The 11,219-nt window shown below is 36.5% G+C and overlaps 2 protein-coding genes across 3 annotated transcripts; one reads left to right on the top strand and one right to left on the bottom strand.

The window, feature by feature from the left end:
- Positions 1 to 374: 374 nt before the first annotated feature.
- LOC113328501 (UPF0481 protein At3g47200-like) lies at positions 375 to 1,923 on the bottom strand. Its single transcript, XM_026575582.1, has one exon. The coding sequence runs from the start codon at positions 1,811 to 1,813 to the stop codon at positions 488 to 490; it is 1,326 nt and encodes a 441-aa protein (XP_026431367.1). The 5' UTR covers positions 1,814 to 1,923; the 3' UTR covers positions 375 to 487.
- A 1,952-nt stretch (positions 1,924 to 3,875) lies between these two features.
- Positions 3,876 to 9,522, top strand: LOC113328499. 2 transcript variants are annotated; one of them, XM_026575580.1, is made up of 9 exons: positions 3,876 to 4,076; positions 4,154 to 4,296; positions 4,775 to 4,810; positions 5,840 to 6,106; positions 6,760 to 6,825; positions 6,924 to 7,166; positions 7,957 to 8,112; positions 8,801 to 9,037; positions 9,178 to 9,522. In XM_026575580.1, exons 1-9 carry the CDS (start codon positions 3,941 to 3,943, stop codon positions 9,220 to 9,222), a joined length of 1,329 nt encoding a protein of 442 aa, XP_026431365.1. In that variant the 5' UTR covers positions 3,876 to 3,940; the 3' UTR covers positions 9,223 to 9,522. The 2 variants fall into 2 exon arrangements, with proteins under 2 accessions (XP_026431365.1, XP_026431366.1); XM_026575581.1 differs by having other exon boundaries at positions 7,960 to 8,112.
- Positions 9,523 to 11,219: the final 1,697 nt, after the last annotated feature.

Raw genomic sequence — 11,219 nt, forward strand, 5'->3', positions numbered from 1 at the left:
TCCACAAATGGTCACATGTCTCTATAAAATAAATTCGTATTTATGAATTATAGGATCTGTGCCGATCAAAAAAAAAACGATCAACAAAAAAATATAGGATCTGCGATTATCCATGAATTTATTCTCAAACTTATCTGATTCCAGTAATATTATTTTATTAATTAGAATAGATTATTTCAGATGCTAATAAATAACAAACAACAATCAAGCATGACAAAAATACATTAGCAATCTCATATACTTGGGAGATAATTTGAATTTTTTTAGGTGTAAGGTTAAACATTATACCGAAAAGGAAAAAAAAACACACAAGAAAAAATGGAAAAGAAAGAAAGGAACTCATAATAGAGTATACAAAACCAAAAAGAGCCAAGTTCAGACAACAAAAAAAAAGAAAAAGAAAAAAAGAACAGCAATCAAAAAGCCAACAATACAAGATGCAGAGAAACAACAGGCACCATCAATGTTTCTTTTTGGCTGATAATTTCTAAGACTTGTGAATAAAGAAAGAAAGAATAGCAAACACAGCTGAGGTGAGTGTAAGAGCAAGAAGTATAATTGCACCCACAAGCGAGGCAATTTTCCAAGGAGTACTTAGGTAATCACGGTTGAATGCCGCTCCCCACCCATGCCAACGACTTGTATAATATGTATTCACTTCATCACATAACTCAGAGTAATAGAAGTTTGCCAGAGTTACCTCACAGCAAAGCTTGTTAAAGAGAGCAGCAACAGCTTCGTCGTCGCCTAGATAATTTTTTAGGATGCCTTGCTTACGAAGAACCCCGACATCTTGTCCTGAGTTAATCAAACTATCCATTAAAAAAGCATATGAAGTCATGTAAGTAACATGCCCTTCACAACATTGTTCAGAAGCAATAAAATTTCTTAACAATGTATCAGTTTGATCTTGAATAATTACGGAAGGGATTTCCATAACTCCATCCTTGAATTTGATATTCAAGAAACTGCAATTCGTAGAGCTTATTACGAATTTTACTCCTACACGTTTTAACTCTGTTACATTAGGTATAGATTTCCACAAATTTTTCTTTCCTTTACCATCTTTAGGCAGTAAATCGTGGAATGTTTTTCCTAGGAGATCGAGCAAATGTTTTCCTTCACTACCCGAGAAATTTGTCTGGATAACTTGTTTACCTCGCGGCATCAATTGATCGAAGAATTGCAAAGCAAGAATGTTTAGAGGAACACCTTTCAACTCTTCTTTTAGTGCTGGGACATTGAACAAGCAGTTAAGAACAACCATAGGAAGTTGGTTTTCAAGTAAAATCAAATCACGAACTAAACTCGACAAACCCCAGATTTTACCAAAAATGGGATCATCTTGTCCAATCTTGATGTAGCCCGCACTTCTTCTAAACAATTCAATCATGAACAGACCATCAATCACCATCATTTCTACGAATTTATCTTTACTTAGGTCAATGGGTTCCGAGTAACACTTTCGAGCTTCATCTTCAATTCTTTTGACATATGCAACACACTCTTCCAGCTTATTTGGCCCTATGGACGTGGTTCGAGAAAGTAACGCATCAACATACCGTAACTTATGATCTTCCATTGCTGCTAAACTATCTGTTCTGCGATGGAGCGGTCCGATGGAGATCATTTCAGGCGTGTAGGCAAACTCGTTTATTTTCCGAAACTTCTCGTGCACTCGATAAATTGAACATTGGGTCGTGGCAGATGGAATTGACTCCAGCTTTTGTTTAATAGAATCTGCCAAGACTTGGTGTTCTTCTGTTATATGTATCGCAATGTTTTGTTCCGCTGCTACTATTTCACTATTCATACTTAACAGAATTAACTACTTAAGAACTACAAACACAAGAAAGAAATGAAATTGATGATGGTCTTCTCAAAGTTGTAGCTATGAAGTGAAACTCTAGAGATACAAACGGAATGTTTTGACAATGATAGTCCATGTAAATGATGGGGGAAATTAATGGAAAGAAGAAGAGCATGAGATGACTTAGAAACGCGTAGTTACTTTATCGGGAAAATAAAAACAAACAGAAAAAAGACTTCACGCGTATGGAAATCTGGACACAGCATCAATTGGTGGTCCTGCCATGACTAAAAAACAACTACAACTACTTTGAAGAAAAAAAAATTCCCTTTTTACAAGAATAGATCCAAAGGGGTTTCAAGATTGCACCTGAGTCTCGTCCAAACGGAAACCAAAAAGAGTTGCTTTTCTCCAACGGTCGGAAACTTAACCAAATTCAAAAAATTCAACCGAATGTTCTGCTGTTCTCAGTTCTCATCTTTTGCTAGTTCTGTTGATGTTTATTTTGCTGGTTTTATTGGTCATCGACTCATTGTTCTGAGTTTACCTGAAATTTTTCTAGCATTTGAACCAAGGAGACCCTCTGTACTACAGTACAACATTAAATCGGTCTACTATTGTCACCAGAAGTAGGGATTCCATTTCCATTCCATAATCTTACAGTCAAAGTATGAAGTATGAACAAAAGATCAAAGATAAAAAACAATAAGACAGCCTAATATGTCAAAACTCAAAAGGCTTAAGGCGACGGATATATAGGGTAAAGGTAAACAAACGTTAGAAATAATAGCTACAAGGAAGGAATATGAGAGGTATTAATGTAATAAACTTTTAAAATATAAAACAACCTCTTCCAAGGGTTCACAAATAGAAATATTAAAAAAATCAATTGGATCAATTATAAACTTTTAAGGGAGACTTTATAAAGTACTCCCGATTTATCGACCGCGTTTTTTTTTTGTTATCCCCGTTTCTTTACAAATTTTCTAAAGTGTCCTAAATGTTTAGTTTTCCATCTTAAGATTCCTAACTAGTTTACTTCTTTAAAATTTACTTCTTTACCTTTTATTTGTTAGCACGTTTACCTTATACATCATTTTTCCAATTTGTCGAGCTCGGTTCAGGATCGTGTCATCATTTTCAGGTTCGTTTCATCACTCCCTGAAAGGGTTCATCATTCCCAAGTGTCTTGGGGTTTTTGGTTGGCGGAGAATCAATATTCTACAATATTTTTCCGGTTAGTCGAGTCCGGTTCAGGGTCGTTACACCACTTTCAGGTTCGTCGAGCCTAGTTCAGGATCGTTACATCCTCTTTCGGGATCGTCGAATCATTTATCCTCTCTATCAAGAAGATGTAGTCCAGGGTTAAATATGACTTTTAATTGGAAAGAAAACTGCCACATAACACTTAACTGGATGAAATTTGTCTTTTCAATAAAACGAGCTACTTTAGAAAATTTGTAAAAAAACAGGGGTACTTTTGAAGTGTACATTTCAAAACAGGATACTTTCCGGGGATCAGGGTAATAAACTTTTAAGCATGGGTCCATCTGAATGCATATCTACCAAGAAATCTCGACTGAAACAAACTTGGTGCACTGTTTTGGAGCCGTTTATATGGTACGGTCCATCAAGGATTTTGGTAGTTTTTATTGCGGAGCGAAAATGCTTAATATACACCAAATGGCCAAATTCGTCCCCCAAGTGAATTTGCAAAGACCGGAAGACCAACTCCTATTATGAGCCTCGCCTTCTCCATCAACAGAGACATGTGATCATCATGAAGTAATGGGAAAGATTGGGTTCTGATTAAAGAAACGAGGAGAGAGAAGGGAAACGTGAATAAAGAAAAGAAATGGGACGAGATGAAATGAAATTTGAAGGAAGGGGGAAAGATATTTAAAATGTACAGTTCTTTGAAGTTTCCTCTTCTCTAGGGGATCACGTGATTGATTATTGTTGGGTTTTAGCTGGAGTATTATTATTGGATACTGTGTATTTATTAATGATAAACTCCATTTTCTGTTTGACTGTTGTTATCTGAGTCTCCACCATCTTCACATATACCCGTTCTCTCCCTCCTCTATCATGTGTTAGGGTTTTCTTCGAAACATTTCCAGTAACATTATAATGGCGTTTTGGTGGCTTTGGATAGTTGTAACATTAGCTTATATCATCCTTAAAATCCTGTTAGCAATTTATTATTATTTTGTCCGGGAAAGACCTCGTAATGTTCCTTCTACTGCTGATATCAAAGTTTTCGATGGTATCATTTCTCAATCTCTTGATGTTATTTTAAGTTTTATTGTAGTTTTCTGATCATTAAAGTGTGGTTTATAACAGTGTCGTATGATGGAAAGAAAACTCGGGGTAAACGAGGAAATGCCTCGAAAAAAGGCTCATCTGGTAAGGAAGATATAGATGCAGAAAATGAACTTTTGAAGGAGACGAAGCTTCAAAAGATAGCCTCAATTCTGAAATACACGGTACCAATGTCACAAAGCTACCTCTTAAGCTATTTAATTTTTTTTATGAAACGTTTACTATGTCTTGATTCAGATTTTAAGCAGTAATTCAAATCCTTATGCTGACCCTTATTAATTAAACATGAAAACTTAATATCCTGTGATTAATCTTGTTTGTGAAGAGCAAAAACCAAATGAAATAATGTACATGATTGTCTTCTTCGTGCAGTAGTTTATTTCTTTTAAATGATATCCGGTGATCATGATGGCAGCCATTTGCTAGCATACGAGTGTCAAGCATATGTTATGTTGACAGTATTCTCACATTGTGATGGCGTTTTGGTTTAACTGATGATAAGCCTTAGACATCTCTTTGTTACAAGCCAGTTTCCAAGGAGAGTTAGATCCATAAACTTCAATAATAATCGTAGTTCATTTTTAGATTTGGTTCAACAAGAAAAAAATCCTAATTCCTGCCTTCTTGGTGTCCAATAAACAGGGTAGCATCATTGCGACAATGGTGGAAAGATCAAAGGTAAAATCATAGCATAATCTTGATACATGGCAAGTTTAATTAATTTATTGTGAATGTGCAGTGTGCTTCATTTCTTGCTCTCTTTTTTTCTGGTCGCTTATTTTTTTGTTGTTGCATCGCTTTTTATCTGCACATGAAAGTAGTGCGTCCTGAAGATTGCTTCTAAATGGCAATAGTGCAACCATTTGGTTAAATGGTTCTTTGTATTGCAATTTCAATGAATGGTAGAACACAGTACATTACAGCGATGTATAATAGCTGTACAACCTCTGGATTAGCATATATCCCATGTACTTCGTAGTTAGATGCACAAAATAAGGAACTTTATGAAGCCTTAATTGATCGATGCTATCAACATCCGAAGCTTTTTTGGGCTTCTTCTGAATCATGTTTCCTAGGAACTCAAATCCATATATTATTGTAAGTTGAAGGGACAATTTTTTTTGACCAATCGTACTCATGTTTATTTGGTTAGTCTGTGAGGTGCCTTTGTTCTGTCATTTTCCTCTTTGTTAGATTATTTTGTTGACCATTATTATTTTAGACGGGATTCTCTATTCTTTCTAGTTTGTGGGGCATCTTTCTCTTGCTTATTATTTGGTTAATTTGTGCATATAAGAAGTATGAACCAGCGCAAATTTTGGTTTGCAAACTGTTCCTCCACTCTTATAACCAAACTGATCAACTGTTTAAATGGCAGCAATACCATTGCCAGTGCAGAATCCAGTGTTTGAGTATCACTTCAAGTGTCACAAGACCAACGAAGGATTGCACTCTTGCTTTTAAGACCAAACATAAGAGCCTAAAAGGCTTTGCTAAGTTATTAAATCTAATAGAAGTTCCCAATGTCATGCTTTTGTAATTTGTCCTAATAGTTAATTGAAGAACATAAGTCTCCCTAATCCCCATTCTAAGATGAAGGCTGGGGAGAGACTGTAATTAAGAGGCGTTTGGTCTTCTTTTTTCCCTCAATGAATGAAATACTAACTCTTTTCAATTTTTCCTGGCATATATATATTGGGTCCTTAGCAAATACGGACCGATGGGCATTCAGGGAATAACCCCCCCTGCCTGGAACCTACACCAGAACATAACATTATCCTAGAATTGCTTTACGAGTGTGGATTGGTCGAGCCCACCATGGGACAAATGGAACAAATAATTAAACAGCTCAGTGAGTATGGAAGGATCGAAGGTACTGGTGGTGTGTCCCAATGGTTCCGAGCACGTCAAGCCGAGGAGAGACGGGAGCAGGCATCAAGCAGCCTCATCCCAACAAGTACGGAAGGATTGAAGGTAAGGTTATCTTCATCTGCATTGGTCATTAACCAGAGAGCAATTCTCATTCTCATGTAGTTTGTACGAACAGATAAAAGGACATACATGCATCGTCCCTGTTTGCAGGATTCGCAAGAAAGTTTTGTTTGAACTGTAGCATTCTATTGAAACTCGGAAAGCATGACTACAAGGGCGGTACCGGAATAAATAGGGCGGGTACCAATATATATAAAACAAAATAATCCTAACTGTTGAATCTTTGGGCTGGTACCTTCCTAGCAATAATGGTACCGCCTCATGGGGGAAAAACTCTACAACGATATATCTGTACATTAATAAAACACTCAGATGGTTAGGTTTTAAAGAATATTCAATGAATGCAGCTTGGTCTCAGGCTCTCTGTCTGACACCGATATACCAGTGTCTGAAAGACATCAACCTACAAACACTAATGTAGGGACGTTTTAGTTAGGTCAGGTTAATGCTACCTTGAATCTTCTTAGGCTAACAAAACTAGCAACATCCAAGTTTATATGGAAGAAAGAAAAAAAGCAACAAATTATATGTCTTTGCCTGTGTTTTTTTTTTTTTTTTTCTTTAATAATATATTTGGGAAAGTAAGGTGGGAAAAAGATACACTGCTAAGCAAAACTTCATCTGTGATCTAGCAGCCTAATATCCGTGGGATGGACATGGACAAACTTCTTTCCACGGAACGGCTACTTTCAGAGCCCGAGGTACTAATTTTTGTACCATGTCAAGGGATTCTACCCCTTCAACAGCAACTCTTTTCCGTTTTTCCTGTCTAATATATTGGGATTTGGTGGCCTCATAGAACCTGCCAACCGAAAGCCAATGGAGACCTACATCAGAGCAGAAAAGTATTCTAGAATTGCTTTACGATTGTGGATTGCGCTGCCCCACCATGCAACAAATTATACAGATAACCAAACAGCTCAGCCAGTGTGGTAATACCGAAGGCATCGATGTATATGGATGGTTCCGAGCACATAAAGCCGAAGAGAGACCGGAACAGGCGTCAAGTAACCTAGTCCCGACAAGTACGGAAGAATTGAAAGTAAGGTTACCCCTCCTTCCTTTCTTTTCTTTATCTCGTTTCCTTCTTTATGTTTCCTTCTTTATGTTATTATAGGGAAATTAAATACTTCTATGCAAATGATCATGTGTTTCTGCTGCTCTTTGATAAATAAGGTTGAACTTGTCAAAAATATCTTTAATCTGACGTTTTCTATCATCTTGTTTACTTGCATTCGATGAGTATAACAGCACTATGCATTTTTTGCATTTGTAACTTAATTTTCACTCATGGAATCCTATTGCTTGAAGTTCGTTCCCAAATACTTTTGCCCGACATCCAATAAGTTGGGGTTGGGGGAAGTGTAAAAAAAAGAAGCCGGAAGCTAAATTTAAATGCCACGTAGTCTTGCAAAATGCTCAACTTTCCCTTCTCTATTTTTAGGTTATTTCACTATGAGAATCTTGAAAATTGCTTTACATAATTGTTCTAAAGGGAGAAGATTTGAAAGTTGGAAAACAACTATGCCGGAATAAAACTTCCAAAAATATGAACTATGCCTCTGCCATGTCAAAGTCATTTGAATAACAGGAGCGAGTGTGATAGTGATCCTTGGGCAAGCCGCAGGAGTCATACACCTCCAGTACAACAGGCATTCTCCCCATCTCTGTTTTGCAAACACATTATTTTTGGTGATCAATGAAATTTTAACGATCATTTTTGTAAGGAAACATTTTGAATTTTCTTTGGCAAACGGTGGCTGTCATTGCAGATATATACGTCATACTTATGTTTATCCCTTGAGTTGGAGTTGATGTTGTTTTTGATGCAGCAGATTGAAACGTCTCCCACATCATCTGGAGTTACCGAGCGGGATAAGGGAAAAGCAATTGCAGTTGAAGATAAAAGTGGAACAGGAAAAGTGCGAATACCATCAGAAATATCTAGTCATGTAAGCCAAGAGCAAGAAAACAGTGACAACTCTAGGGTAATGATATTTCTTCCGAAATTTCTTTCTTGAATCTGTTTTCAGCTGCTTAGTGGATTTTAAAGGTTTATGTCATTAGATTGATATGTATTGTTTTAATGGTCATGTGTTGTTGTTGTTCTCTGAGTATATGGTTGATCTGATGTGCATTTACTCTCGGCGTGTTTCAGTCATCTAGTATATATGCATCTGGTAGGTATTATGATCGGTAACTAAATCTCCACACCTTGGAATCCTACTACTTGAAGTTTGTATGTTAAGAGTCTAAGACTTTTGACCAAAATCCAAATAGTTGGTGATGGGGGAGGGTGAAAAGGATTGGACACAGAGCTAAAAACAGAAGGCCTAATCCTTTAATGTAATGCTTCGTTCTCCCCCTTCTCTAATTTTAGGTGCATCATCGTGCTTCAAGATCTTGACATCCTATAGACATAAGCTTTCAACATGACATCCTATAGACATATATAATATCTTAGTGTTAGGTGATCCTAACCATAAACATTCCTGGTTTTTCATAATAATGATATATGATGTATTCTGTACTAAGCAGTAAGCACACCATTTAGGACTGAAACCCTGTCTAACTTTTACAAACATATTGAATCATTGATACATATATAACAGCATCGTGGTTGTTCCTTGCAAAGATTAAATGCATGATACAATTGTTTACATTGGTATGTTGCAGTATGATAGCACTGGCAAACGGTTGCCTATCAACATCGAAAAACAAAGGGAGCAAATTCCAGATTCCGAGGGAAACATTGATGTCAGGGCCAACATTATTTTCCTGGATAGGGATCATTTAGAAGAGTCTGATCCTCATATCCCGAATCAGCAAGAAACAGTGTCTCCTTCGGCAACTTCGACTGAAGGGGAAGAGTCTCGATCTGGAGGTCAAAATAGTACGGAAGCCGTTCCTAAGGTATTTGTGGTTAACAAACTTTGTTTTAGGGGAGTCTTCTAATTTGCTGCTTATTTTTTTTCTCTTTTCACTAACATATTTGGAGACTTAGAGTTTGTTTCTTTTGAGGTCTAAACTTGACATTCTGGTTTAAATTTCAGAGACGTAGATGGTTTAAACCGTTCTCATGGTGGCAGAGAAAATGATCTGTGTAGCGGAAATCTCAATTTGGACCATATTCCAACCAAAAGAGAACCCTAAATTGCCACTAGCTACCTTTTATGGCAATGAGGATTTAAAGTGCAGTTGTACACAAATTCTAGTTACCAGTGTATGAGGAAGTAGACTTTAATTTTGATCTTCCATCATTTTTAGTCTTGAAGATGTTGTCCAAAATTTTGATTTGAGTGGGACTCTTATTGATGTTCCTCTTGATTAACTATAGAAGAACTTAGAACAGATATTTGGAGGAATGACTTCCACACTTAATCTTGTGGATTCGACTGTTATTTATACTTGAAAGATTACACAGTAAGTTGTTACAGATTTGAAACTTATTCAAAGATAACAAACGAATACTAAAAGATAGCCATATGACTCTAGCCTTATAATCGGTCTTCAACTGACTCAGTTGAGAGTCTTTAGGTGATGATTGTATCTTGCTTAACACCTTCCTTCAAGTTGTACTGGAGTTGGCGAAGGTGCAACTTGTTACATAGAATATGAAAGCTTGCTGTTGGAAGACCCTTAGTAAAGATGTCCTCCAATTGATCACTGGAGTTTAGATACATGATTCTTTAGAAATCTTCCTATAGTTTGTAACTTCCCCTCAAACTGTTGTATGAGAAAATTGGTGTTTCTCTTCAAATTCATAGCATGAGATAGTCAATATACCTCTTCAAATAGTTGTGTGAGATAGTTGAAATACCTCTTCAATTGGTAGTATTGATCTGTGTTGGTTAACAGATGTAATTGGTAATGGTTACATTTGTTTTGGTATTGAAATTTGTTTAAAACTGGTTTTTAAGAATATTTTTAATACCAGATCTAAAGTGTTGATACATGGCCTTGCCACTAGCTAGAGACATGTGAACAAGCTTGGTTAGCAGAAAACGGTGTTAATGGCGGTGGTGAATTGTTATGATTTGGTGATAGAGACTTGTGTTGGAGGTAAAATGGATGGATGATGTGAGTAAAATAGGTGATGGAACTGGTGATATGGGGGAAAAACAAACACCTAAAGATGATGTATAGTTCAAAACTCTCTGAAGTATTTTGATGAGCAGATTAGGGGTATATTATCTCTTTCACAGTGGAAGAATGAAGGGATTTGAGTGTTTGGATGCTGATATGAAAGTGGTTTTGATGGTGGTGATCTATTGTTGGTTGTGAAGACGGCGGTTGTTACAGCGGAAAAGCGAGGGGATCGAACCCTCCTGATACCAACTTAGAACAGATATTTGGAGGAATGACTTCCACACTTAATCTTGTGGATTCGACTGTTATTTATACTTGAAAGTTTACACAGTAAGTTGTTACATATTTGAAACTTATTCAAAGATAACAAACGAATACTAAAAGATAGCCATATGACTCTAGCCTTATAATCGGTCTTCAACTGACTCAGTTGAGAGTCTTTAGGTGATGATTGTATCTTGCTTAACAGGAGACAAATTGTTTTTTCTTCATGCCACCGACGAAACTGTTTCGGCTCTGAATGTAGACTTTTATATTTAAGTCATCAGTCAGTGCGGACGGATTATGCATGTAAATGATATATGAAAAAGAAACTGTAGTGGATCAGATGTTGATCTAAATGAGCTTCATGACTGTCGTTAGGATTTACTTCTTCGGGTTTGTTTTTATGCGCTACGTCATCCGTTTCATGTGTAACTTTTATATTCTTATATACATAATACCGTGCTAGACTGCTAGTTATAGGAATTGTGTAACAATATGTGTTACAACGACAGAGACCTAGTTATAGGAATTGTGTCACAACTAAAAAACCACCCCTGCTTATAAATCCTAAAAATGGGTTTCCTTTTATGTAAAACCAATGTTATTAAGTTGTATGAATAATTTAGAATTTGTATGAATAATTGTTAGTTCTGTGTTATTCATGGTTGTGCAGATTTGACACCAGTAACTTGGAGACTATAAGAAATTCTCCCTCTTTGTTTTTCGAAGTTAATTGGCGAAC

This window comes from Papaver somniferum, unplaced genomic scaffold (genome assembly GCF_003573695.1).
Source record: "Papaver somniferum cultivar HN1 unplaced genomic scaffold, ASM357369v1 unplaced-scaffold_11, whole genome shotgun sequence".
Taxonomy (NCBI): Eukaryota; Viridiplantae; Streptophyta; class Magnoliopsida; order Ranunculales; family Papaveraceae; genus Papaver; species Papaver somniferum.

Coding starts and splice junctions, on each gene's coding strand:
- LOC113328501 (XM_026575582.1), bottom strand. CDS start 1,813: ATGAATAGTGAAATAGTAGCAGCGGAACAAAACATTGCGATACATATA.
- LOC113328499 (XM_026575580.1), top strand. CDS start 3,941: ATGGCGTTTTGGTGGCTTTGGATAGTTGTAACATTAGCTTATATCATC. Junction 4,297..4,774: donor CCTCAATTCTGAAATACACG/GTACCAATGTCA, acceptor TCCAATAAACAG/GGTAGCATCATTGCGACAAT. Junction 9,038..9,177: donor GTACGGAAGCCGTTCCTAAG/GTATTTGTGGTT, acceptor TTTAAATTTCAG/AGACGTAGATGGTTTAAACC.